The following is a 26,060-nucleotide window of genomic DNA, read 5'->3' as shown; positions in this document are numbered from 1 at the left end:
CCAGAACAGACCAAGTGCATGGTGGTAGCTCGGTACACGTGTCACATGCTTGAAACTGTGCTCCGGCACCCCAAGGGGAGTCTCCCTGTGACAGGAACGTGCCTCCTGGCAGTGAAGACACAGTCTGCGTCCACCTCATCCCAGGAGACCGTTGTCACGGTTTGGCCGAGAGGCTTCGGCTAAGGCAGGGGCAAGAGGACAGAAGGAAGGTGGCTTCGCCCGTGCAGCGGAGACTTGCCAGATGCGGTCGTCACAGCTTCGCGGGGAGCCCCGTGTCCTGCCGCGGTGACCTGCACGCAGGTGCTCGCGGACCGGCTTCCTCCCTCAGATCCTGGCAGGGGGGCAGCTCGGGGACACCTCATCACCCACTGTTCGCTGGCCCACCCCCGGCTCCTGGGGAAGGGGGACAGTATCCTGAGCACCAGGTGGCCTAAAGCCAATCCTGCTGAGGGGGAGTTAAATCTTTCCCCCTAGCAACTCCCGAAAAAAATCAAGCAGTCGGTTAACGAAGCGCCGGGTCCAGATGGACGAAGCGCCTGGGCGACTGAGCTTGCCGCCGGCCCGCAGAGCGGCTCTTCTGGTCTCTCCCCTGCAGCCCTCTTCCCACCGGCAGGGGACCCCGGAGCCAGCCCCGTGGCAGGCGGGGAGGCTGGAGAGCAGGCCCCGGAGCGGCATCCCTGGACCTCAGGCTGCAGGATGCTGGCGGGCGAGCCCGGTTGCTAGGAGACAGCGGTGAGTGTGGGAGGGATGACGCGGGCAGTGTGGGCAGGGCTGGGGCCGCGCCTGGCAGGCGGTCCAGGGAGGACGAAAATGGAAGCCGGCTCCATCCAGAGCCGCGGGCAACAGAACCCGCCGTGTCCCTGGTCCGAAATAAGTCGCGCCCCAGGGGTGCAGGGAGCATCTCCAAGGCTCGGCCGGTGTCGACAGCGTTTGGGGGGGAAAATGCCAGCTCCATCTCTCCCAGGAGCCCCGTGTTTCTCCTACGGTGGAGAAGGCAGCCTGGGTTGGGGGGGTCGTGCCCCGTTCGGGTCTGTTCAAGTTCTGCACATAAAAAAAGAAAAAGAGTTGGGATACGGGAACTTGCACCCCCCACGTTCCCAGCAGCAGCATCCACAGCGACCCAGCCGTGGACACAACCCGAGTGCCCATCGGCAGGTGAATGGACAAGCCCACTGTGGCCCACCCGCCCAGACACTGGAATATTACTCAGCTTTAAAAAGGAAGGGTGTCCTGTCACCTGCCACCATGTGGACAGACCCGGAGGTCACTGTGTGCAGTGACAGAAGCCAGACACAGAAGGACACGTCCCGCGTGACCCCCTAGAGGAGTCCCGCCCACAGAGACAGAGAGTAGATGGTGGGAGCCAGGGGTGGGGAGTCCGTGCTTCATGGGGACAGGGTCTCAGTCTGGGGAGATGGAAAGTTCTGGACGCAGATGGGGGGGGGGCGGCTGCACGACAGTGTGAGTGTGCCTGACGCCGCTGAGCTGTGCTCTTGGAGACGGTGAGTTTTACGTCTATTTTAACACACCGGGGAACTTCAGTGCACCGGGTTTTCCCGTTACAAAAAGCCTGGAAGTTTCAGAAAAACGAAAGAGTGGAAACGAGGTCGAGTACTATGAACACACGCCGTGTTTCCTTCCTAGCTTGTCTCTCGTGCTCTCTCGGTGGCGGGTCGGCTCTTTATACCATTTTGATGCCCGTTTCTTCACGTGACGCCGTCTCAGCTTTGATTCCTCGTTGTTCTGCGTGTGCTTAGACTTTTTCTCATTTAATACTTCCACAGACGTCACAATATGACTTTTTTAATTGTGGTAACACGCATATAAAATTTGCTGCTTTATATCAAAATGTACAACTCAGTGGGTTTTGCTATTTTCGCTGAGATGCGCGACCGTCGCCACCATCTAATTCCAGAACATTCCATCAGCTCAAAAAGACGGCTTGTCCCCATTAGCTGTCACCCTCACCCTCACCCTCCCCAGCCCCCACGACGTTTCACACACGTGGACTCACGCCCCGTGGGGCCTCTCGTGTCCGGTTCCCTCCCTGAGCGTCGTGTGTTCGGGGTCCGTCCGTGGGGCGGCGGGGGTGGGCGCCTCGCTCCTGCTCACGGCCGAGGGACGTGCACGTGTGGGCCGTGTTCTGTTTATCTGTTCATCTATTGGTGGGCATTTTCCCCCCAATTTTTTGGCTGAGATGTCATTTTTAATAGATGCATTTTTAATAGATGCATTTTAATAGATCCCACAAAATGAACGTGCCCTAATTTGCTTAACCATCCCCTCCTGTTGGACATTTTCAAGTTATTAACCACGATGCGGCAAACATGCTGTCTTGCACAGTTGGGGTTCTGTCCCTCCCTCCGTAGATGTCCCAGAATGGAACTTATCAATCAGGGGGCACGGGCATTTGAAGGCATTTGAAATTTCCACGTGCAAGTTTGGAATCCGTCAGAATCTGGCCAGGTTCCCTCTCGTGGTAAACGAAGGAGCCCTGTTCTCCTCTCCCAAGTCGGGACTGTGTCTCCAAAATACTCATCTTCATGTGGCCATGAGTTTGGCAGTTAGGTTTCATTCTGTGACATCTTTTTTTTTTTTTTTTTAACGTTTATTTATTATTGAGAGGCAGAGAGACGGAGCATGATCAGGGGAGGGGCAGAGAGAGGAGGAGACACAGAATCCGAAGCCGGCTCCAGGCTCCGAGCCGTCAGCACAGAGCCCAACGCGGGGCTCGAACTCACAAACCATGAGATCATGACCTGAGCCGAGGTCAGACGCTTAACCAACCGAGCCCCCCAGGCACCCCCACTCTGTGACATCTTGTATCGCGCACTGCTGTTTCAGTGTCTTTTATCCAACCAGCGTTTATTGAACGCCTGGCACGCGCCATGGGCCGTCACTCATGTGGCTTCCCTGTGTCTGCCACTGAGAGGGTTGAAATGTATTCAGTATTCAATCAGCAAGCACTCCCCAACTTCCTTGGGAGGAATCAAAGCTGAACCAGCAGCTGTCCCTTCGTGCAGTGAGGGTGACTCCAGGCTCCCGTCTCAGCGTGGCCTTGAACAGACGAGCTGTGGGGTGTCAGGACAGTTCACTTCGCCTCCCCGACCGTCTATAAAATTGGATCAAAACTAGCAGCACCCACCTTGCAGAGCTGGGGGAGAACCCAGGAATAAAGTGGATTTGTCAACACTTGCTGCACGGAAGGTTTCGGCCTCAGGGCCACAGGCATGGTGGAGGGCAGGTGTGAAGGTGGAAACCAGCAATCAAGGTGAAGGTCACACAGGAAACTGTGACCTCTTCAGCTTCCAGAATACGAGCTGCCGGGCTGTGAGAAAAGCCCTACGGCGTCACTGGTGTTCGAGGCAGTGACCAGTGCCTTGTACTCAACCCACTCCAATGGTGAGGAGCCTCCTGCCAGCTCTACGTCACTTGCCATAGAGCAAATGTTAGCTAGTGAGAGACTAAAACCCAAAAAGAGAAGGAAAAAAGTAATTTGGAGGAAAGAGACAATGAGAACAGAAGAAAGCAGTTGTAGAAACCCCCTTATGCAGGTTATCCTCAGAGAGCTTGTAGAAGATGCGATGGCCAGGAAGCAGGTTTACATTTGCCTTTTGAAAAAGAACTTTAAGGGGCGCCCGGCCGGCTCAGTCAGTGGGCGTGCGAGTCTTGATCTCAGGGTCGTGAGTTCGAGCCCCATGTTGGGTGTAGAGATTACTTAAAGATGAGAATCTTAAAAAGGAAAAAGAACATTCAAAGAACTAGAAAGAAGTTGGAAACTCAACCTGGTAGTCAAAATATGGAAATGTTGACAGACTTGGAAGACAAAGTGGAATGAGAAGACAAAAAGAAAAAAAAAGACAAGAAAAGAAGGAGACCAATGTATGATGAAGAAGAAGAGACACCACAGGGGAAGAAATCACCAGTGACATCATTTAAGAAAGTTTGGCAGGAATGGAACACATGACACAGCCCGCCAAAACCTCCAGCGCGACCAGTGAACACAGACGCCCACCAAACCCACGCTTTGAAAGTACAGGATGTGGAGGCTAAGAAGATTGTACAGGCTTCAAAAGAGAGGGCAAACAACGTGACAAGCAGGGGATAAGGAAGCAGGACAGCTTCAGGTTGTTCAACTGCCCAAGGCTAGAATCTGGAAGACACCAGGCAAGGAAGCCAGCCACCACTCGGGATAGTGTCTTCAGTCAAGCCACCGGCCACACGGGGGTGGAAGGAAAAGCCTTGAGGGTACACACTCCCGAAATGAGGGCACAGACCAAGAAACAGGGAGACCTAGGACCCCCCCAAAAAAACAGGAGTCACTTCCCAGGAACCCCTAGGTGCTGAAGAAGGACCAGGGGTACAGCTGGGCCGCATCTGGCCCTGAATGGAGAAGTTAGATCCATTGGAAAGGTTGGAGGAGACAGAGTGTCACAGATACACAAAACAAAGGCAATCACTAACTCCAGGCAAATACCAGAACAAGGCCTAGAAAATAAAAGTGCTCCTTAGTGGACATTGCTCCACTGTGAACAAGTTACACATAATAACATAAAGGTCTCCTGCAGGCTCGGCTCCAGAGGTAAATGATTGATCAAGCCAGAGATGATCCCTGCCCTTGCTCATGGAACATACATTTTGTCAAGGGGGCAAAGGCACGTCAGGAGGGCAGTCAACAAGAATGAGTAGACGTGGTAACATGTAGTGATTTGGGCTCAGATGGTGGGTGGCCACTATGGGTGGTCAGTAAGGGTCTCTTGGAGGAACCAGAAATGCTGAGAAGGAGCCAAGCTGGAGAGGAGCTGGGGAAAGCACATAGGAGGAGGAGAAAACAGCATGCGCAAAGGCCCCAAGGCCAGGCAGTGCCTGGAACATTTGAGGAACAGCAGGCAGAGGAAGTGGTAGCAAGCCAGCCAAGGGAAGTGGAGGAGGGAGCTGAGAGCAAGAGGTGACAGCAGCCAGACACAGCTGGTGACGTGACGGGCCACCGAGAGGAGCTTGGGTTTATCGTAAGCATAGTGGAGCCATGCAAAGATTTTTTTTTTAATTTTTTATTTATTTTTGAGACGGAGACAGAGCGTAAGCCGGGGAGGGGCAGAGAGAGAGGGAGACACAGAATCCGAAGCAGGCTCCGGGCTCCGAGCTGTCAGCACAGAGCCCAACGTGGTGCTCAAACCCACAAACCGCGAGATCATGACCTGAGCTGATGTCGGACGCTCGGCCGACTGAGCCGCCCACGCACCCCATGCCACACAAAGATTTTAAACCAAGAAGTGCTCTGGACCCGGTTTACACGTGTTGAACCTACAAGCAGGCTCACCTCCACCTACAGAACAAGAAAGACAAGATGAGGGATGGGGGCGGGCAAACAGGTTCCCCCATCAAAGGCAGGTCCCTCCCGCCTGGCACCCCAAAGCAGTCGCCTTGAGAAGCCCTTCATTCGGCGAGTGGAGAATGGCCCGTCACGCCATGTGCCCAGTTGCAGAGTGAGCGATGCAGCAGTTTTCCTCGAAAGAGCGGAGTGTTCCTCCGCTGAATCCCCCAAGTCCCCTGGCGGGGAGGAGAAAGCTAAATTTAAAGGTGTGCTAATTGGGGCACTCCGATCTGGCCCGGTGCTCCAGCCGAGGATCTTTGGGGCCCCCCCCCCCCCGGCAGCTCAGCTGTTCCCACGTCTGGCTGATGCCGTCCTGCCTCACCTGCCATCTGGAGAACTCTTTGGGGGTCCGTCGTGGGCCCAACACCTTGCCGTGCAACTGGCCTGTGGGCCCTGGAGCCCGACGGACCGGGGTTGAAAGCGCAGCCCGCCGCTTCCTGTATCCCGGGGTGAGCCCGGGCACCGACTGGGCCTCAGTTGTCTCGTCTGTGAAATGGCTACAATGAAAGTGCTCAGCTCACGGGTGTCAGTCATTGCTCATTACCTCTCCCCTCCCTTGTACTCGTTGGCTTAAAAAATACGTCCTGAGCCCCTCCTGTGTGCCAGGTTCAGGGGCCACAGCCGTGAATGACACTGTCCAAAACCCCTGGCCCTGGGGAGCTGATGTTCTGGAGAGGCTGCAGCCAGTAGACAACACCACTACCACCACTACAACAAAACGAGTACAATATATGGCCAGTTAGACCATGGTAGCTCTACTGATCTACAAGGGGAGAGGACGTGAAGTGTCAGAAGACTGGAATATTCTGTAGGCGCTGGAATGATGGGTACGTCCGGGGAAGTGTCCCAGGCAGAAGGCACAACTAACGCAAAGGCCCTGAAGTGGGGACATGCCTGGGAGCTTTGAGGAGGCTTCCTTGGCCCCTGCTGTAAAGACTACATTTCCCAGCTTCCCCTGCTACTAAATTTGGCCATGTGGCTAAGTTCCACCCAACGGAATAGAGCAAAGCTGTCACGTGCGTCTTCCAAGAAGAGCCCTTGAAGGGAAGAGGTGTACCTTTCCCTGCCAACTTCCCGCTTCCTGTTGGCTGGAATGCACATGGGAGGGCTGGAGCTTCAGCGGCCATGTTAGCTCAAGAGGTGACAGTTCATGTGCGGAGAAAGGCAGAGCAACAAGATGGCAGGAGCCTCGGTTCCTGACACTGCCCAGGAGTACACCCCTCAGAGATTAATTTCTGTCTACTTCAAGCCTCCAGCACCCGTGTTCTTCCACCCTGTGTAGCCAGTCCCGATTCAAACTGATGCATTACGTAACGTGCATGTCCTATGACTCCCCTTGTTCGCCGCCTACATCGATTTTCATCCATATTAGTACAGAATTAAGAAATGTGCCCTGCCTTTGAGAAGTTTCCAACCCCACTGAGTGAGTCCGCAGGCCTGACTTACAGCCCCAGCCAGCTGTGCGACCATAGACCAGTAGCTTTGCCTCTCTGGAACTCAGGATTGGCCCCCAAACCGCCAGGAGTTTGGAGAACAGGGGCTTCTGCAAATTGCAATAGCCAACAAAGGAGAGAGGTAGGACGCGAAAAGCGGTGAGATTTGAATAAACAAAAAAGGGCCTTCAGGAGGGAAAGCGGGTGGGTCCTCAGGGCTCCTCTGTTGCACTTGTCGTGTCGGAAGACGGCACCACCCGACCCAGCGGATGGATGGGAGATCTATCAGATCTTGGAAGGGTGCGCCCAGGAGATCCCACTTCTAGCTGGGCTTAGGGCAATCTAATCTGACTCGCCAGTTCCACGTCCTAGAGTACGTTCATTTCAACACCCACCTTCCTGCCCTATTTTCAGTATTAGGAATCCTTTTGCTCGCAAGTGGCAGAAACCCCCTGCAGGAACAACCAAAAAAAGCAGAGTGGTTTCCAACACTAGTCATAGCGCGAACTCGAGGCTCGGCTGGATCCAAGGATTTGAATTCCTCCTTCAGGATTCAGCCTCTGCTTTCTCTGCACTGGCCTCCTTCCCAGGCGGGCTCACGGGCTCAGTCACCAAGGCCAGGTCCACACCCATCACTCGGTGAGACAAGAAAGCTGGTGCCTCCAGCGAGGGGTCTTTTCGGGGCATAGAAGCAGGGTTCTGCTCTGAGAAGGTGGGCGCATCCTAAAAATGGTGCCAGTCGAGATAGGTGTGAGCTGGAGATGCCAACAGGACAAAGGGGAAGGGCATTCTGGGCAGAAGGAGGTGCCAGACTGCTGGGTGCTTTGTGGGAGCAGGAGGTGAGGCCGGGGAGGTCCGTGGGGAGCTGAACGTGAAGAGCTCTGAATGCCATGCTGAGCGTTTTAGGCAGTGGGGAGCTATGGGAGGATTTAGCGCGGGGGAGGGCTACAGTCACATTTTCATCCTTAGCCGTGCAGGGGAAGGTGAATGGTGGTAGGTAGCAGGGAGGAAAACTGGAGGCAGCTGGGAAGTCAGGGAGGGGCTTCCGTGTCGCCAGCCTGTACCAGGCGGGGTGGCCTGGCGCGTCAGAGAATTTCTGGAATCAAGCTCGACAGGACTGAGACACGGAGGGTGAGGAGCCCGGGACTGGGTAATTCTGAGGCCCGGCTGGCTTCAGAGTGGTCGAGGGAAAGGGCAAGATCCCCCCCAGCTCCTGGCAGGAGGAGGAGATACTGGCAATGCCACCCCCGGGGACTGAAAGACCCCTCTAGCCTTTGAGATTCCAAGTGGCCAACTCGTGAATGTCTTTGGGGTTGGGGAGTTGACCCCTCCTATAGCTCTGACCGAAATACGCCCCGGACTCAAAGCCTATCTCCCTAGAGTCAGGTGCGGCTCAGTGCCCCGTATGCCGGGGGGGGGGGGGGGGGAGGGGAGGGGGCTGCACCCCTGGCTAGCCCTTGGAGATTTGGGAACCTGGCACTATCTACTTAAGCCCGTCCCTCTCCAGTCTCAGCACCTTTGGCTCCTCTGATCGCCTCTGGAGTTCGGGACAAGTTCCCTGGGGTCCTGGGGAGGATGAAAGCATTACTCAGACAGTATTGCCACAGAGGGAGCAAGCCAGCCCCTTTCAAATCTCTTCCCACCTCTCTGACTGCATCAAGCAGAAAGTCTCCCTGGGGAGCTAGGGCCCCTTAGAGCCCTGTACGTGGGCTCACGTCCCCGCTGAGCAAAAGGAAGGCAGGCCTCCATCATGGGGCCTCCGGCTCGGTCTCTGGTCTGCACCTAACGCTGGGCTGCTGGGCTTCCTGTGGCTATTTTGATGTGTTTCTATTTCAGGCAAGTGATGATGGTTTCCCATATATGGTGGCCCCAGGACCCAACCGAATGCTGGCTGCAGGGTCTCCAGCCCCGGGTCCACAGCAGGGCCTGTGCCTGTTGCTGGTTGCAGGGTCCCCTTCTGGAACTTTCCCCCTTGGACCTCTTCTCTCCTGTGTAACACCAAAGGATGGATGGTGCCATTGGTATCGCGTCACTTCTCGGTGCTGGGTGAACAACTGTTGACTCTAGGACCTTGATACATAGAAGTTCCCAGTTGTGGCTCCAAAACAGGGAAGTTTTGTGACTCCGTAAGTGGGTGTCTATTCCCAACAGCCTTCTGGGGTGACATAAGATTACATACAGGACCCAGGATGCTCCTCCCTGGGCATCCTGGCTCACCGCCCTCCTAGGACCAGCTCTGTCCTTGCCGAGCGGACGCCTCCATCGGAAGCAGAGCCATGGCCGGAGCCCCCCCCCCCCCGCCCAGACCCAGTGCCTCGGGCCTCAAATGCTCGTCTGTTTTCTGAGGTTGAAGCCGCCGGACCCGCAGAGAAGGAAGCCCAGGCAGGCTGGCTTGGCCCGGGCCGGGCTTCACTGTCCCCTCCGCCAGGAGGCCTCCGGTCCCACGTGATTTTTTTTTTTTTTTTTCTGTAGCCCCCGTTTCCCCTTAATATCGATGATGATCGTAACGACACCGATAACCGTTGACATTTTTGAGCACTTTGCGCCAGGCGCCAAGAATCCTCCGGGCAGAGGAGGTGAGTGAGGGCGCTGGAATCGCGGAGTCAGGAGGGTCCGGTACACAGCCTGGGCGCTGCGGCTTGCTTATCTCCCCAAACGGGCAGCTCACTCTCCCCGTCCCCCCGCCCCCCACGCTCCCCGCCCCGCGCGCGGCACCCGCTCCAAGGCCTCTGTTTCCCAGGGTGGGCGGGGTGCGCGCCCGAGACACCACGCCACGGCGCGCGACGCGGAGCAGGCGAGCGCCCCGGGCCCCCCGCCCGGGCCGTGCGGGAGGCGCCGGGGGCCGCAGGGGCGGGGCGGGGAGGGGCCGGCGGCGGCGGCGGCGGCGGCGGCGGCGGCGGCGCGCGGAGCAGACCGCACTGCGGCCGGCGCTAGGACCTGCGGGGGCTTCCCGGGCCGCGGCGCCTCCCGCTCCCCCGCTCCCCCCAGCCCTCCCCCCCCCCCAAAATGAGGAAACGGAGCAACTTGTTCCAAGTTGTGCAGCCAGGGCTGCCTTGGGGTGCCCAGCCAGCGCTCGGGGGCCCTCCTGGGTGTGGGCGCGGGGCGCGGCCCGGGGGCGCCCCCTGAGCAGGTGAGCCCGGTGGCGGGGGTAAGGGGAGAGACCTTGGGGCAGTGGCGGTGTGTGTGTGGGGGACCCCGAGGGCCCCGGGGGCGTCCCGGGCGTGCGCTGGAGCAGCCGGTGTGAGCGCCAGTGTGCGCGGCCGGCGTGCGCGGCCGGTACGCGGCTGGGGTAGCGGGTGGTTAGAGGCGATCGGGCGCGGGGCGGGGGGTATTTTTCTGGGTGCGAGTGTGCGCGTCCGCAGGCTCCCGGGTGTGTGTATCCGCGCGTCCACGTGGAGGGATGTTCGCGTGGGGCCGAGATGCGTGTGCGCGGCCCTGCGTGTAGCTCGTGTAGCGCCGGGTGCCCTGGCGGCCCGCGTCTGGCGCCCAGGTGTTCAAGTGCGGGTCCGTGTGTGTGTGTTGGGGGAGACAGGCACACACATCTCTGGATGTCGGAGAGGCTGTTCGTGTGTGCACACGTGTAGACGTGTGCACACCTGTCTCTAGGTGAACGTGCCTTTGCTTGCACACCCGCGTGCCCGTGGGTCCCTGTGTCCACCTGTGTCCAAGCCCCATGTGTTTCTGTGTGTGCTCGTGTGTACATGGATCAGTATGCGTGTGAGTACACAGGGGGCTGGGGATTTACGGGGGGTCAGTACTGGAGAGGCAGAGGTTCATCTCCCAGCCGTCCCCACGGCCCACTCGCCTGCTGTGGGGTCCGGGCGAGAAAAGCCCTCCCCCCGCAGCAGTAAGAGGCCGTGTGTCTGTCCTAGGTTGGCGTTGGGATTGGTGGGGGATCAGAGAGGCTCAGCCGATGGCCAGAGGGGCCCAGGAGGGCTGCATGCCCCCTGCCCCCCCCCCCACCGTCCCGGCCCCACCCTAGGGTCAGGGATAGTGGGGAATGACCTTGAATCATCCTCTGGTTCCTTGCTCTGCCCCTGCCCCTGCCCACTTACCAGAAAAGAGGAAGAACCAAGCTCAGGCAGGCAGCACCGTGTTCCCCACCCACTGAGTGACTGCTGGGGGCTGAGCCAGGCGCTTCCCCCCTCCCCACCATATGGCCCCTTGCTCTGTGCCCACCCTGTGCCTCCGTTTCCCTTTCGGGACCGTGGCGAGGCTAGATTCTCTGGTTTCCTCGCTGATGTTTCGTGGCCGCAACTCTACAAGGAATTCCTGTGGATAAAGACCGCCTCCCCAAAGGGGCTTAGGGAGCCATCACCCGGGACCCCCTATGGGGATGCCCTCCCCCTGTCGCCTCCATCTGGCCCCGGGCTGGAAGTGGTTCGTTAGCAATGGCCCCGGGCCCCAGCCTGGCTCCAGTCTGGGCTCTCCAGCTGGTCTCTGCCCCTCCCCCAGGTGAGCCCCCGCTTCCTCCGTGCCTGGCGCCCCACGTTCGTCTCAGCCAGGATGCCAACGGTGAGCACCCCCACCCCGGGCTGCCTGTGTCTCGCCCCGTGCCCTGCTCAGTCCACACCCACGGGACCTCGGCGCCGTGTCGGGGGCTGTACTCTGACCGTGTCCCCTTCAGCCGGTGCTGCATTTCTGTCACCTTTTCTTCCCGATCTTCCGCCTTCGTAGAAGCAGATGTTTCTATCCTGGCTGCTCCCCCTTTCTTTTGTGTTGTTCTTTCTGCCTCTGCCTTGCTGTCTTTTGCCCAGTTTCCATTTCTTCCTCACCCCTGGCATCTCTCATGCCCTTTTGCTCCCCCCCCCCGCCCCCCCGCAGAGGCGCTGGGCCCCAGGCACCCAATGCATCACCAAGTGTGAGCACACGCGCCCCAAGCCGGGAGAGCTGGCCTTCCACAAGGGCGACGTGGTCACCATCCTGGAGGCCTGTGAGGTGAGTGGTGGCCTGGGGGCCTGGCGGTGCTTGTGGAGGTGCGTCTCTGCCAGGACCTCCCCCCCCACCCCCACGCAGACACCGACCCCTGGCTCCCTCCCTGGCAGAGCAAGAGCTGGTACCGTGCCAAGCACCACGCCAGCGGGCAGGAGGGTCTGCTGGCGGCGGGGGCGCTGCGGGAGCGGGAGGCCCTGTCGGCCGACCCCAAGCTCAGCCTCATGCCGTGAGTCGCGGGGCCGCCCGGGGCGGGGGCCGGGGGCCGGAGGGCCTGGGCGGCCCGGTCCAGCGCGCCCTTCCGCCGGCCGCAGGTGGTTCCACGGGAAGATCTCGGGCCAGGAGGCCGTGCAGCAGCTGCAGCCGCCGGAGGACGGGCTGTTCCTGGTGCGCGAGTCCGCGCGGCATCCGGGCGACTACGTGCTGTGCGTGAGCTTCGGCCGCGACGTCATCCACTACCGGGTGCTGCATCGCGACGGCCACCTGACCATCGACGAGGCCGTCTGCTTCTGCAACCTCATGGACATGGTGGAGGTGCGGCCGCCGCGAGGCCCGGGGCCTCCAGAGCCGCGCGGACACCCCAGGCCCTGCCCCGTGCCGGCAGTGGGGGGTGGGCAGGAGGGGCTGGTCTCCGTGGACCACCAAGCCCAAGGTGGTCTGAGTCCTCTGGACGCACCTCTGGGGGGCCCTGGGGTGGCTCCTCTAGACCCCTAGGAACCTCCAAGTTGACGCTCGTCCAGAGACCACCGCCCCACCTTCCCCGGGATCCTCCTGTTTCCTAGCCTGCATCCTTTCCGTTTCCACGGAAACCAACCCAACTCCTCTGGAGGAAAGGAAACCCCCCCCTTCTCCCCAGCTCCTGCCCACCCGGTTCAGGGCACGGAATGCAGGGCGTCCCCTCACCGTGGGGCCAGGCTCACGGCTGCCTCTGCCCTGTCCCCCCCCCCCCCCCCCAGCATTACAGCAAGGACAAGGGGGCCATCTGCACGAAGCTAGTGAAACCCAAGAGGAAGCAGGGCACCAAGTCGGCAGAGGAGGAGCTGGCCAAAGGTAGGGGCCCCTGCCCTCCCGCACCGGGCCCACGGCCAAGGCCGCTGCACACGAGCGGATCGCGGGACCTGGCACGATGAGCAGAGCACCCGGGGCAGCCCTCGGGGCGGGCAGGAGGGCCCACAGACGCCCACCAGCCCACATGGGGTGAATTCCCACACTTGCTGCTGCTTCCACGTCTCTGTCCCCGCCCTGTCACCTGGGCCAGAATCCTGGGCCTGAGCCTCAAGCCACCACCCACCCACCGGCCGTCCAGCCCCAGCCCTAGATCCTTCCACCAGAGCCCTGCCTCTGTGCCCCCAGAGGTGACTTTCTACCATGAAAATCTACCCATATCTCTCCCTTGCCTTCTAGAACCTTCCCTCATGGCTGAGCTGTCTTCCTGGCCTCATCTACAAGGCCCTTCCTTTTTGTCCCCCGTTTCCCTCCTTGTTTCCTCCCGTGCCTCTGTGCTGTTGTGCATTCTTTTCCCTCCCCAAGTACTCTTCCAGCCCCATTTTCATTGAGAAATGACATCCTCAGTGCTCAAGGCCCGAAGCAAATGCCACCCCCACCTCCACGGCCACCCTCTTTGAACCTGACGATCATGTCTCTTTGGAAGCATGTCTCTCCCAGGGAAATCTGGACGTCTTGGGGGTGGCCCTCAGGGGAGGCTGGTGTCACCATGCTTGATCGTGGAGTGGGGCTTTGGGGAGGAAGGGGAGGGGGCCTATGGAACCTAGTAGAGAGGAAGGGGGAACGTAGGCAGTTTTGAGACAAGGCGTCAGGGAGGCTGGATTGCAGATGACCACTTAGAGTGCTGGAAGATTCTGGAAGAGTCTCCAACCTTTACCAGAAGATTCCAGGAACTTTGACAGCCTCCGTGTTTGTGGTATCTTTTGCTGTGTGTCCCTGGGTAGCCAGAGATGAAAAGACTCTAAAGGGAAGAACCCATGGGGTATTGGGAGGGACACAGTCTCCAGGTGGAAGAGAGGGCAGCCCCAGGGCTGCCCCTGGGGCTCCATGGGGCGTTCCTGGAGAGCGAGGCTGGGGCCTTACCCCACCCGCCCCCAACCCTCGTCAGCTCCTTTCCTCAGGTCAGCCTGAGATGGGCAGGCTCTGTTGCTTTCCAGCACTTGAAAACCAGGACCAAGGGTGGGGTGTCTCACACAAGCCCTCGGGCCGTTGCTAGGCATAGTGGCCGCCTGAATGTGTGTCCCTGCCGGGGCGCTGTGGGAGACACCACCGGCCTCTCGCCAGGCGGACCCCCCACGGGAGGGGCTGGTGGAACCCATTCCCCTCTGACCGGGTCTCCACCCCACAGCCGGCTGGTTACTGAACCTACAGCATTTGACGCTGGGTGCGCGGATTGGAGAGGGTGAGTTTGGAGGTAAGTGGGGTCCCGGGTCCGGGGCTGAAGGAAGAGGGGCGGGAGAGATGAATTAATCCACACCCGTGTTAACACCTTCTTGCTGTGAGCCTGTGTCTCCCTCTGTGGCGGGGGGGTGGGGGGGGGGCGGTGACATCAGCTGTGCGGACCAGCACTCCGTGATCGGTGATCGTGCGCGATGCCTTCACACCTCTGGGCCCTGTACTGGGAATGCCATTCCTGGAAGCTGTTGTTCTGGAAGGCTCTGGGGCTTAGATCAGGGGTCGGCCTACCTTCTCTGTAAAGGGCCTGGCTTTTCAGGCCAGTCTGTGTCACATCTATTCAGCTCTGCCTTAGTAGCAGGAAAGTTGCTGCAGACACAGGTAAATGAATGGGCCAATAAAACTTTATTTGTGGACACTGAACCGCGAATTTCTTGTCATTTTCATTTGTTGCAAAGTAGTATTTTTCTTGTGACTTTTTTCAAACGTGAAAAAACGTACAAACCACTCCGAGCTTTGTGAGCCTTGCAAAGGCAGGAGGCAGGCCTGGATTTGGCCCACGAGCTGAAGTTTGCAGACCCTACTTAGCTGATTGTCTTTGATCAGCCTGCAGGGGTGAGGGGTTTTCCAGGCCTGGGGACCCACAGCCCTGGCGGTGTGCATGGCGGTCGGTGTGCGTGGGTGTTTCCATCTGCCTGCCCCCCCCCCCCCCCCCCCCCCCGCCACAGCGGTCCTGCAGGGTGAGTACCTGGGACAGAAGGTGGCCGTGAAGAACGTCAAGTGCGATGTGACGGCCCAGGCCTTCCTGGACGAGACGGCGGTCATGACGTGAGTCCCGGGTGGGGGGCGGGCCCCCTGGGAGGGGGGGCCCAGGCGCACCCTCACGGCCCGCCTGCCGGCCCCCAGGAAGATACAGCACAAGAACCTGGTGCGTCTGCTGGGCGTCATCCTGCACCAGGGACTCTACATCGTCATGGAGCACGTGAGCAAGGTGGGGGTGGGGCCCGACGTGGGATCAGTGTTGGGGGGGGGGGCACCTGAGCAGCCTCGAGCCCCCCAGGCCCACTTCCCTTCCCCACAGGGCAACCTGGTGAACTTTCTACGGACACGAGGCCGGGCCCTCGTGAGCACGCCCCAGCTCCTGCAGTTTTCCTTGTGAGTGGGACTCCCCGGGCGGGGCGGGGAGGGGGCTCTCTAAGGTCAAGGGAAAACTGAGGTGCCAAGTGGGAGGAGCCTGGCCTTGGGGATCTGCGCTCCGGTCACCGAGCACCCCCCGGCCCCCGCGCCCCCCGTGCTCTGCCCCCGGCCCAGGCACGTGGCTGAGGGCATGGAGTACCTGGAGAGCAAGAAGCTGGTGCACCGAGACCTTGCCGCCCGCAACATCCTCATTTCCGAGGACCTGGTGGCCAAGGTCAGTGACTTTGGCCTGGCCAAAGCCGAGCGGAAGGGGCTGGACTCAAGCCGGCTGCCGGTCAAATGGACGGCGCCCGAGGCTCTCAAACACGGGGTGAGCCCCCCTCCATCCTGGGACCCTTCCTTGTGTGGCCCTATCTGGGCCTCAGTTTCCCCATTTCTGAAACAGTCTTGGGTTCAGTGCCGAGGGCCAGAACAACAAGGACTCCTTACCCCACTGAGTCTATGGGTTCTGCTCAGTGGCGGGGGAGACTCAGAGGGGTCAGTCTGTCGGGAGGAGACCAGAGAGGGAAGGTCAGCCCAGGGGGACTTCCTGGAGGAAGCAGGGGCTGTAACAGAAGCCATTAGGGCTCCCTCCTCACCCTGGTCCTGGGCCCCACAGAAGTTCTCCAGCAAGTCGGATGTCTGGAGTTTCGGGGTGCTTCTTTGGGAGGTTTTCTCATACGGCCGGGCTCCATACCCCAAGATGGTGAGTGGGGTCTGGGGGGAGGCGCTGGGTCCCCTGTGAGTCTGGGGACCATGGCTCTGACCCCAGCCGTGCTGGCGTGCCCTCTGCCCACAGTCGCTGAAGGAGGTGTCAGAGGCCGTGGAGAAGGGGTACCGCATGGAGCCCCCCGAGGGCTGCCCGGGCCCCATTCATGCCCTCATGGGCAGCTGCTGGGAGGCTGAGCCTGCCCGCCGGCCGCCCTTCCGGAAACTGGCGGAGAAGCTGGCCCGGGAGCTGCGCAGCGCGGGGGCCTCGGCCCCGGTGGGGGGCCAGGACGCGGACAGTTCCTCCTCGCCCCGAGGCCAGGAGCCCTGACCCTGCCCGGTGGGGCCTCAGGCCCCAGAGGACAGAGTGGAGGGTGCGGGGTCGGGGGAACGGGCCAGGCCCGAGAAGGGTCAGGGCCAGCGAGCTGCTCATATGGCCCAGGTGGGGGGCTCTGGGCAGCCCGTGGACACCAGGGACCCGGGGAGGCGAGGGATTAGAGCCTCCATAAAGACTGGTTCCAAGGACTGTGGGTGTCTGAGTCTCTCTGCGACCCTTGGCGTCCTTTGCCCCAGGGGTTAACACCAGGGCACCCCCGTCACTCAGCCCAGGTCGTCTACCTACCAGTCGTCTGCCTGCTGAGGCCCCCACAGCCGCCGTTGGGGACACAAATCCCCGGGGGTGGAGCCAGGAGAGCCCCCGGGCATCACGGCCACCCCATGGGCCCACTTGTTGCCACCCACGGTCCCCGCTGTGGTGCCCTCACAGCTGCCGTATTCGACCCTTGGGGTCCCCGGCTCAGAGGACCTCGGGAGGCTGCCTGCGGCCACGGAGGCCCACGTTCCACATCGTCTGTGGCTCCTCTGCGCCAGCCTCGCCCCTCAGGGCAGGCACACGGGAGACCGGGGAGGGTCTGCCACGGCGGTGCAGCCGCCAGCCTGACCCGGTGACTCCAGAGGAGACTGACGGGAAGATGCAGGGGCGGGGGCTCTGGGCTCGCACCCCCAAGTTCCAAGCCTGACACCCCGGCTGTGTGGCCCTGACCCGCCGTGACGAAGCGTCTTGAACTGAGGACAGACACTCCAGGGATAGGGGACATTAGTGCTAAACCCGGAGCCTCTGGGCAAACCCCCCCCCCCCCGGGTCCCAGCAGCCTCCTCTACGATCAGGCGTCTTTTCGGGGTGATGGGTAGGGGCCTGAAGACTCACACCGGTCAAGGCTCCGTGCACACAGCCGGTGCCCAGTTATTACTGGGACTGTCCGTCACCCCTTCTCATCGATGTTTCCAGCCAGCTTCTAGGATGCCCGGAGGGGTCTCCGGCCGGGCTGGGGTGGCCGTCGCCCCAGGACCCCTCAAACCGGAGAGGGCAAATCAGACCACAATACACCCTCCCGCTTTGGCTGACCCACCGCTCTTGAGCACGGCCTGAGCCAGGGACTTCCCCAAGGTCACACTGACCTCCTACGGTGCCCCTCCCCCCCCCCCCCGAGGTCCCACCCACCCTCCAGCCTCATTTTCCCCACCAGCACCCGAAGGGGCCCAGGGATTTTTCCTGGCGGAGAAATGACGGGTGGGAGGCTGGTGGGGCCGACAGTGGCCTGACCCCCACCTAATCCAGCCGGAGGGGACGCCCGGCCCCAAGGCCCCGCCCCTCCCCGCCCCTAATCCGGCTCTCTAAGCTGACACAGCGTCTGCACCTCCTGCCGCATCCGCTAAGCCACCCAAGTCCCCTGCGCCTAACTCCCGATCCCTCCTGCAGCCTCTTAACCCACCTGGGGCCAATTAGCTAATTGGGGCCTGAGAACAGAGCAGCTCGTTAGTGAGGAGGCAATTAGGGCATTAGGGACCCCCCCCCCACTCTGTGCTGCAGGCCCCGTGCCCCTGTCCCCAGGCCCGCCCCACACACGGGGCAGCTCAGCCCGGACGGGCCCCAGGGAGCCTCGGGGAGCACCGGCCACCCCGGGGCTCGGGCTCACACGCCTCTCGGGCGCTGGGGCCTGGGTCTCCCGCCTCGCTCCCCAGACAACCTCCGTCCCGTCCTCCGTGGCGCTGAATCCACCAGACCTTGTCTTGGCCTCATCGCTGCCCCCCCCCCGCCCCCCCCCCGCCCCCCCCCCCCCCCCGTCTCCCCTCCTCTCGGGCGCCGAGCTCCTTGGGTGGGGGTGGACAAACCAGTCTCAGGGTCTTTCCCCTGGAACCTGCTCCAGCTCTTGGACCACTGCCTCTGGGACAACCTTGTCATCTACCTGTCCCCAAAATTGGGCCCTGGGGAGAGCCGCCTCCTCCCTCTTCCCCCAACTCTGTCCCCCGGGGTTGTTCCCCTCCCCCAACTTCCATCCCCACAGCCAGACCAGGCCTCCCATCTTGCCCCCAAGAGATATTCATCCAACATGCCATCTGACTGCGTCCCTCCCCTGCTCCACAAACTCCCGTGGCTCCCCAGTACCCTCTCCACACACACACTTGGGCCCGGAATTTTAGCCTTGCACTTCATCGCTCTGATTACTTTCCGTGAACGAGCGGCCCACCCTCCGTCCCCCCTTCCCTCCCGGCTTGAGTTGTCTCACTAGGCTTAGAACCACCTGACACTGTATTTCGTCTCCTGGTTGGCTCTCTCCCCGACTAGCATGTCCGCCCCGAGGTCTGTGTCTGTTCTGTTCGCTGCTGTGAACACTGCCTGGTATACTGTAAGCGCTCCACAATGTTTATTGAATGAATGAAGGACGGACTTCGATTAATTCCCCCAAACCCAGCGAAGTGCCCCCTACTCCCGGCCGGCTCGGTGTCCGGGGGAGCCGACAGGAACTGCCTTCACTTCACTTCTCGGAACCACAGCTTCCCCAGCCCCCGTCAACATCTGTGTCTAAGAGGACCTTTTTCTGGCCCCAGCTCTGAGAACAGTATCAGTGGGCATTCATCGAGCACTTCCTGAATGCCAACCACTGTGCAATGCTCTCTGCTTTCATCACCTCGTTGCCCCACCCGGGCAGGTCCTGGTGTCACCATTCTACAGCTAGGGAAACTGAGGCCCAGAGAGGGGAGGCCCTCGTTGGTGTCCTACGGGGAACGGAGGCAGACCCAGGCCGATGGTCCCCCCCCCCCCCGCCCCATGCACACACCCCTCTGGAGCCGCAGCCTTCCTCCCCCCGCCCCCCACGCCCTCCCTCTGCAGCTCAGAGCGGCCAGGGCCTGGGCGGGAGGGGCCGCCTCAATTAATCACCTCGCACTAATCTTCCCATCTCCGGACCCCAACCCGCTCGGGTCTGCAGGACCAGGCCAGCAGCAGACACGCTGGGCCCACTGGGGCGGGGGCCGTGTGGATACTGGGGCCATCGAGGGGCTGCTGGGGGTGGTGAGTACGGGGCAGGTGGCTAAGAGCGGGAGTTGGGGCGCAGAGAGCCCCCCAGTGTCCCAGCCTCCTCCCTTCCTGGGGGGGGGGTCCCAGACAGAGAGAGACGGACAGACAGACAAAAGCAGAGGCAATCCAGGAGAGCTCAAGAGGGAGAGACAAAACAGAGGTGGAGGGACAGGCACCCCGGGAGCCGAGAGCAGAGGAGGGGGAGGCGGATGGAGAGCGAGCCCATCCGAGGTGGACGGAGGGCCGGGCCGGGCAGGGCGAATGCGGGACCCGGTGCGCCTTTCCTCGGCGCCTCTAACCTCAGACCCAGAGGACTCGGGGGGGGGGGGGGCTCCCTGCCCTCCCCAGCTGGTGGCCTCACCACCGTCTGCCCTGCTGCCGTCCCGCCAGGTGGGGGTGAGGACAAGCCATGTTCCTGAGCCCGGGTGAGGGGCCTGCGGCGGAGGCGGGGGGGCCGGGCCCGGGCGAGGAGGCCCCCAAGAAGAAGCACCGGAGAAACCGCACGACCTTCACCACGTACCAGCTGCACCAGCTGGAGAGGGCGTTCGAGGCCTCCCACTACCCGGACGTCTACAGCCGCGAGGAGCTGGCGGCCAAGGTGCACCTGCCGGAGGTGCGCGTGCAGGTGAGGGCACCCGGCAGCCCAGCGAGGGAGCCGGGGCCACACTCGGGCCCTCCGGGGGCATAGGCAGGCGAGACGCCGGGAAGGCTTCCCGGAGGAGGAGGTGTGGGACTGAGACCTTGGCGTCGGAGTGAAAGTCGGCCAGTCGGAAAGGAGGAAGGGGGGGTTGGGGTGGGCGGCTGGCTCAGGTGGTAGAACTCGTAACTCTTGATCTCAGGGTTGTGAGTTCAAGCCCCGCTTTGGGTGTAGAGGTTGCTTAAAAATAAAATCATTTAAAACGAAAGGAGGGAGAGAAGGCAGGCAGGCAGGCGGCGCGGTGTCTTTCTAGGCGCACAGAGCAGTGTATGCAAAGGCGTGGAAGGTGACACCGGGGTGTTTCCGTGGAGCTGGGTGCGAAGCGGGTGGAAGGGGATGCCGACCGCGGCTGAGAAACGGCTTTCCACGGGCGTCAGATGCTGAGCCGGTGGCTGGGACTCAGCGCCCAGGGCCGAGTTTCAGAGAAGACCCCAGGTCGGCTTGATGGGGGCCGTGGGGGGGCCTTCTCGGAGAGGGCCATCTCCTTGAGGCAGGTAACTGCAGGTCAGAGGGAGGCTAGCCGGTTCTGCACAGCGGGGAGCCCCACAGGAGGACACAGAGGGGGTAGGGAGCGGCGGGCTGGCTCCTCCCCACAGAGCCTGAACCGGGAGCACCCCTCTCACCACCTCCAGGTGTGGTTCCAGAACCGCCGGGCCAAGTGGCGCCGCCAGGAGCGTCTGGAGTCGGGCTCCGGGGCCGTGGCAGCCCCGAGGCTCCCCGAGGCCCCAGCCCTGCCGTTCGCCCGCCCTCCGGCCATGCCGCTGCCCCTGGAGCCCTGGCTGGGCCCCGGGCCCCCGGCCGTGCCAGGCCTCCCGCGCCTCCTGGGCCCAGGCCCCGGGCTGCAGGCGTCCTTCGGGCCCCACGCCTTTGGCCCAGCCTTCACGGAGGGCTTCGCCCTGGAGGAGGCGTCCCTGCGGCTGCTGGCCAAGGAGCACGCACAGGCTCTGGACAGGGCCTGGCCTCCCGCCTGAGTCTGGGGCCCGCCCGTGGCCACCCGTGCCGGTGCCCCTGCCTTGCATCCCGGGGGGGAGGGGGCCTCAGCCTCCCCGCCTGCGGGCCGGGCAAGGGGTGGACCGTGAAGTAAGGCTGCCATCGCAAGACACGCCCAAGTCCCCCTGCCCGCTCCTCGTCCCTCACGGCGGAGCCCCGGCTCTCTCAGAAGTGACAAAGGACAGCAGTGGCCGCCCATGGCCCTGGCGTCTTTCACTGTGTGTCCCCCACGTGCCCGTCGCTTTACCCCTCGTGACAGCTGCTTTACGGGGGAGGAAACCGGCCCAGGGAGGCCAGTTTCCACAGCCACACAGCCACTCGGGGTGGAGCCGTCGTTCAAGCTCGTTGCCCAAGCCCAACTCCCCAGGTGCCACGCCGAGTCCACGCCGGTGTGGGACGCGGGGGGAGCCGGGCTGGGCGCGAACGGCGGGTTCTCAGGCAGAAGCAGGCGGACGCTCTGCTCCCTCTGTAAATCAAAATGTGGCTTCTGTCCCCACTGACCACAGACCCGGTCACGTCTCCCAGCCCAGTGAGGGCGGGATGGGGCCCTGCTGGCAAGACCCACATTTGTCCCGTCCAGCCCAGCCATGTCTCCCCAGGGCGTGACGGACACCCTTCCGGAACTCGGCTGGACTCCTTGGCAAGGGGGCCACGGAGGGCAAGGAACAGGGTGTGAGCAGGCCGGAGGCCCCCCCAGCGTCAGCAGGACACGGGACTTCCCCATAGGACGGGGCAGCCCAGGTCGCGACAGGAGGGGAGGGGCTGGAAGGCAGGAGGTGCACGTAACCGCCCTCCCTTTGAGCTCTGTCCGCGGAGTAACCACAGGTTCACTTCCGGGTCGGTCCTCACGTCAGTGCACACCCACCGGGTGGGGTTCGAGACGCCCTGCTCACCTTGGCTCACGTGACACCTCACACAGGAGCCCCCTGGCCCGGTCTTCCTCGCATGGTGGCAGCCAGGTCAGCGGCCCACCCACGCATCTTGCATCCATCTGACCGCCAGCCGCCCAGCCCCCGCCCACCCATCGTCCGGTGATCCCTCTGTCCATCCATCCACTGCGCGACGGGGCCGTAACGGTGAACAGAACGAGACAAAAATCCCTACCCCGACGGAGTTGCCACTCTGATGGGAGACAGACACAAGCACAATTAAATAAACACCGACGTTCGTACTTAAAACACCAGCTGGCTGTAAGTGCTGGGACAAAATAAAACCAGAAGAGGCAGTCTGGAGTGCAGGGAACAACTGTAGTTCGACAGGCCGGTCGGGGGGCCTCTCAGACGTGACATCACGGAATTGGAGGAGGTGAAAGAGGAGCCATGGGAACACCTGGGGGGGGAGCCACCCAGGCAGCGGGAACAGCACCCCCAAAGGCTCTGGGGCAGGACCGGGGTGGGCACGAGGGAGGAACCGCCAGGAGGCCCCTGTGGCTGGAGCAGCGAGGTGCCCGCAGGGAGGTGACAGGAGGCAGGTGTGGCAAGGCCTTGTAGCCGTCACACCTTTGTTTTTACACCGAGAGCCAAGGGGATCCACGGGAGGGCTGGGACCCTCCGCCTGCTCTGGGCGGGCCACAGGGACGGCAAGTAATCCGCTTGGGCAGAGTCTTCCTAAGAGGATGAGGACTCCCATTTTCCTGGGACTAGACGGAATTAGTCCCCAGCCCCGCCCACCCAGCCACACAAGCAGAGGAGCCCGGAGGGCCCCTGGTCCGGCCCCCAGGGGGTGCCCTCATCCCATCCCCCACTCCACCCCCTGCAAGCCCCAGCCTCGGCCCTGGGTCCCAGGCAGGGCAGGAGTTAGGACTGCTGGGAGCTGGGGTTCTCACTCAGGTCTGTGGGTCAGGTTCACAGGGTCTTAATGCAAGATTCCGGGATGCATCTCCTGCTGGGGTGAAGGTGAGGGAGGGGCGGGGGAGACCGAGACCCGGGTACCAGATGGGTGGACAGGAGGATGGTGGTGAGGCCCAGGTCGCCGGGCTATTTCAAATGACCGGCCCATGCAGACCACACGTGACTCTGGCCAAAGAAGGAAAACGAAGTCCCTTGTCTCTGGCTGGGCTTGCTAAACTAGGTAGGGGGCTTCAGCCGGGAGTCCTGGAGCCACACTCGTCCAAGAGAACTAGTCCCTGGGGCTACAAGGACCCAGAGACAGAGCCACACACCTGGACACCGAAGTCCCCGAGGCCAGCATGCCTCAGGGCAGAGCCCGCCCCAGACACTTCGGCTTCCGAAGGCCACAAAGACGCTTACGGTCCGGGTGGCACGGAAAAGGGTTGAGTCCCTTGCAACCAAGCGAGTTGGGTCTAAAAACAGCTCCTCCTGGAAGACGAGCTGGGGCCTCTTGGGCGGCGTGAGAAATCCCGAAGATGGACAGCAACCGCCCGGGGGGAGGCTGCAGCCACGGAACCACGGGGCCTGAGTCGCCCCCCCCCCCCCCCCACCTGCCCCAGTCTCCCTCCCGGCTCTGGCAGCAGACGGCACCCAGCAGCACCCAGGGCCCGCGAGGAACCCCAGGGCCCTGGTCCGGCCTCACTCTGGGGACCAACCAGGCACCAGGTGAGGGGCCTCCTCTGTTCTCAGAAAACTCTTTTCTCCAGGCAGAGAGTCTTCTGTGGGGGCAGGATGGGGAAGGCGCTGTGTGCCTCCGGGGTCCTCCCGCCGGGCCTGGTGAGGTCCCTGACGGGTCAGGGTGGCCCCGGGGCCTTCCCCTGCTAGAACTTCCGGTTCTTGCTCAATCGGTTGTGACGCCAGATGTTGTGTTTCCGCAGCAGCCGCCAGTACTCCCGGGTCTCGGGGTCCAGCTCCTCCAGCTTCTTGGGGGGCCCAGGTTCATCTGGAACAGCCTGATGCGGTGTGGGCAGGGGTCAGGGCCGCACAGCAGACCCCCACAGCTCCCCCACCCCAGGCACCCCGGGTAGAGGCAGCAGCACACGGGGCCCCACACAGAGGCTGCGCAGTCCTGCCCCAGGGCCTTTGCACTGGCTGTTCCATCCACCTTTAAAGCTCCTTCCACCCACTCAGGTCTGGAGCCACGCATCACCTCCCCAGGGAAGCCCTCTGGAAAGCACAGGGGATCAGCTAGGCCACCTTCACCCCGTCACTTGGTCTCCCGGGTCTCCAGCCTGGCCCACTCACCACTCAGGGTACTCCTCGTCTGGCTTCAGGATCACGTCCTGGCCCTCCTTGTAGATGTTGACGCCATGGCATGAGTGGTGAGTCGGACAGGGTCCGTACATACGTCTGGGTCCTTCAGGGCCTCGCTGACCACACCACCTTTGCCGCCTTTGCCCCCTTTGCCCCCCTTCATGACTGGGGGGGGGGCGGGTGGGAGAGAATCGTTTCTGTCCAGCTGCACCCCAGGAGGCCAGCCTTCTTTTCTACCCCTTTCTCCGGGTGGCCCCCGGGTCCCCTAGACTCTTGCCTGCTGCACCCAAAATGATCTTTTTTAATGCTTATTTTTGAGACAGAGAGCGAGAGCAGGGGAGGAGCAGAGAGAAGGGGACACAGGACCCTTAGCAGTGAGTCCGATGCGGGGCTTGAAGCCATGAACCGTGAGACTGTGACCTGAGCGGAAGTCTGACGCTCAACCGACTGAGCCACCCAGGCGCCCCATGCACCCAAAATGACTTTAAGTGAGACACAGATCCTGCTTTTAACACTGCCGCGCAGACCGACCAGGTCATTGCTCTCCAATTCTGTTTTGATACCTTCTGTGTATCTCACAGAGAAAAAGGTCTGGTATGTGTCTTTAACGCCCAACATTTTGTCAGTTCCCTCCTTTCAACAAAGGAGATCAGGCAAGGCTATACCCAGCTCATTTTGCCTTTGCTTAGGTGGCTAATACTTAGACGGGCCCCTCTGCTTCCTCGAATTTCCGGTGGCGGGTAGCCCAAGGTCACACAGTGACCCAAGAGTTGGGACCCAAGTTCCTAACACCCCACCCCACCCCCCGCAACAAAACACATCCCGCACCGGCGCAGTGAGCCAAATCCCTTCCTAGGTCCCTCAGAGCGCGCCTGCGCAAATAGCTCAGCGTCTGCCTCTTTAAGCTCGCGCCCGGATTCTAGGCACCGCCTCCCACACAAGCGCCTGCGCACTATTAACCCCCAATTCCCAAACCATGCCCATCTGGGTCCCTCTTAACCCAGCTCACCCGGTCTCTTGGCGTAACCCCGTACAAGGAGTCTTCCAGGCTCGACAGGGACCGGGAGCTCCCGGGCCGACCAGCTGGCCCAGGTCCGCGTAGCCCCGAAGAGGCATCGGGCCGCCATGGCGTATGCCGGCTGTCCGCACGTGCACTTTTCCGGGAGACGACAGCGGCTACGGGGTGCTTGGGAGTTGTAGGCTCCTAGAGATTTCTGGGAAATGTAGTACTCCACCGTTAGCCACTCACCGTGACTTCTTTACAGGGGTCTTCAGTTACCGTGTGAGGGACTTTCCAAAGAGATTTCATTTACTAATTGCCCTTCTTTGGTTACTTACCACTTAAAGATCACACCTTATGCATTCCTGATTCTATTCAAGGCGCAATTACTGAAAACCTAAAAGTAATTGGCTAATACTTAACAGCCTCATTATCCTCCAGCCCTTTTGCTAAATCTGTAGCCAGCTCGATCTCGTTTAATCCTCACCAGTAGCAGGTAGCTGCTATTATTATCCCCAGTTTATAATTGCGGAAGCGAAGCTCAGGGAGGGAAAGTTAGGCCAGGACGCGCCATCCCGCCTCCCTACTGTGAGCGAAACCGGAAGTCCATGTAAAATAGGGTCCCGGCGCTGCTTCCGGTGTCCGTGGAGTCGAGAGAGACCGCCTCTCCCTTTGAGATTTTCCAGTCCCATTTTTTTCTCATCCATTGGGATAATGCCCACAGCCGCAGAAGGCAGGCAATGATCACTAACCCCGTTTTGTAATTGAGGAGTCAGGCCCAGAGGCCAGCCCGGGCTCTCACTCTGTGTAAACAGAGCATTTGAATTCGAACCCTTGGTTCCGACACCT

General features: G+C 61.4%; 3 protein-coding genes across 7 annotated transcripts; 2 read left to right on the top strand and 1 right to left on the bottom strand.

The window, feature by feature from the left end:
* Nucleotides 1-82: 82 nt before the first annotated feature.
* On the top strand, nt 83-16,548 carry MATK (megakaryocyte-associated tyrosine kinase). Of its 5 annotated transcripts, none has more exons than XM_019430866.2 (14): nt 83-732; nt 9,280-9,383; nt 11,263-11,322; nt 11,632-11,745; nt 11,853-11,968; nt 12,054-12,273; nt 12,696-12,789; nt 14,093-14,158; nt 14,868-14,967; nt 15,046-15,130; nt 15,221-15,294; nt 15,451-15,646; nt 15,935-16,021; nt 16,115-16,548. In XM_019430866.2, exons 3-14 carry the CDS (start codon nt 11,314-11,316, stop codon nt 16,352-16,354), a joined length of 1,401 nt encoding a protein of 466 aa, XP_019286411.1. In that variant the 5' UTR covers nt 83-732; nt 9,280-9,383; nt 11,263-11,313; the 3' UTR covers nt 16,355-16,548. The 5 variants fall into 5 exon arrangements, with proteins under 5 accessions (XP_019286411.1, XP_019286408.1, XP_019286407.1 ...); XM_019430863.2 differs by lacking the exons at nt 83-732; nt 9,280-9,383 and adding exons at nt 9,679-9,937; nt 10,414-10,522 and having other exon boundaries at nt 15,046-15,121; XM_019430862.2 differs by lacking the exons at nt 83-732; nt 9,280-9,383 and adding exons at nt 9,680-9,937; nt 10,414-10,522.
* A 3,228-nt stretch (nt 16,549-19,776) lies between these two features.
* Nucleotides 19,777-21,103, top strand: RAX2 (retina and anterior neural fold homeobox 2). The gene is made up of 2 exons (XM_019430847.2): nt 19,777-20,006; nt 20,711-21,103. Exons 1-2 carry the CDS (start codon nt 19,791-19,793, stop codon nt 21,047-21,049), a joined length of 555 nt encoding a protein of 184 aa, XP_019286392.1. The 5' UTR covers nt 19,777-19,790; the 3' UTR covers nt 21,050-21,103.
* A 1,062-nt stretch (nt 21,104-22,165) lies between these two features.
* Nucleotides 22,166-25,863, bottom strand: MRPL54 (mitochondrial ribosomal protein L54). Its single transcript, XM_053898110.1, is given in 5 exon segments — nt 22,166-23,879; nt 23,882-23,910; nt 24,203-24,269; nt 24,272-24,376; nt 25,221-25,863. Coding segments are annotated over 5 exon segments (420 nt in total). The 5' UTR covers nt 25,339-25,863; the 3' UTR covers nt 22,166-23,778.
* Between the last annotated feature and the right edge of the window lie 197 nt (nt 25,864-26,060).

Source organism: Panthera pardus, unplaced genomic scaffold (genome assembly GCF_024362965.1).
Source record: "Panthera pardus isolate Hobbes unplaced genomic scaffold, ASM2436296v1 HiC_scaffold_8, whole genome shotgun sequence".
Classification (NCBI taxonomy): Eukaryota; Metazoa; Chordata; class Mammalia; order Carnivora; family Felidae; genus Panthera; species Panthera pardus.
Note: the sequence above shows the minus strand (reverse complement) of the source record. Positions and strands in the feature narration are given on the sequence as shown.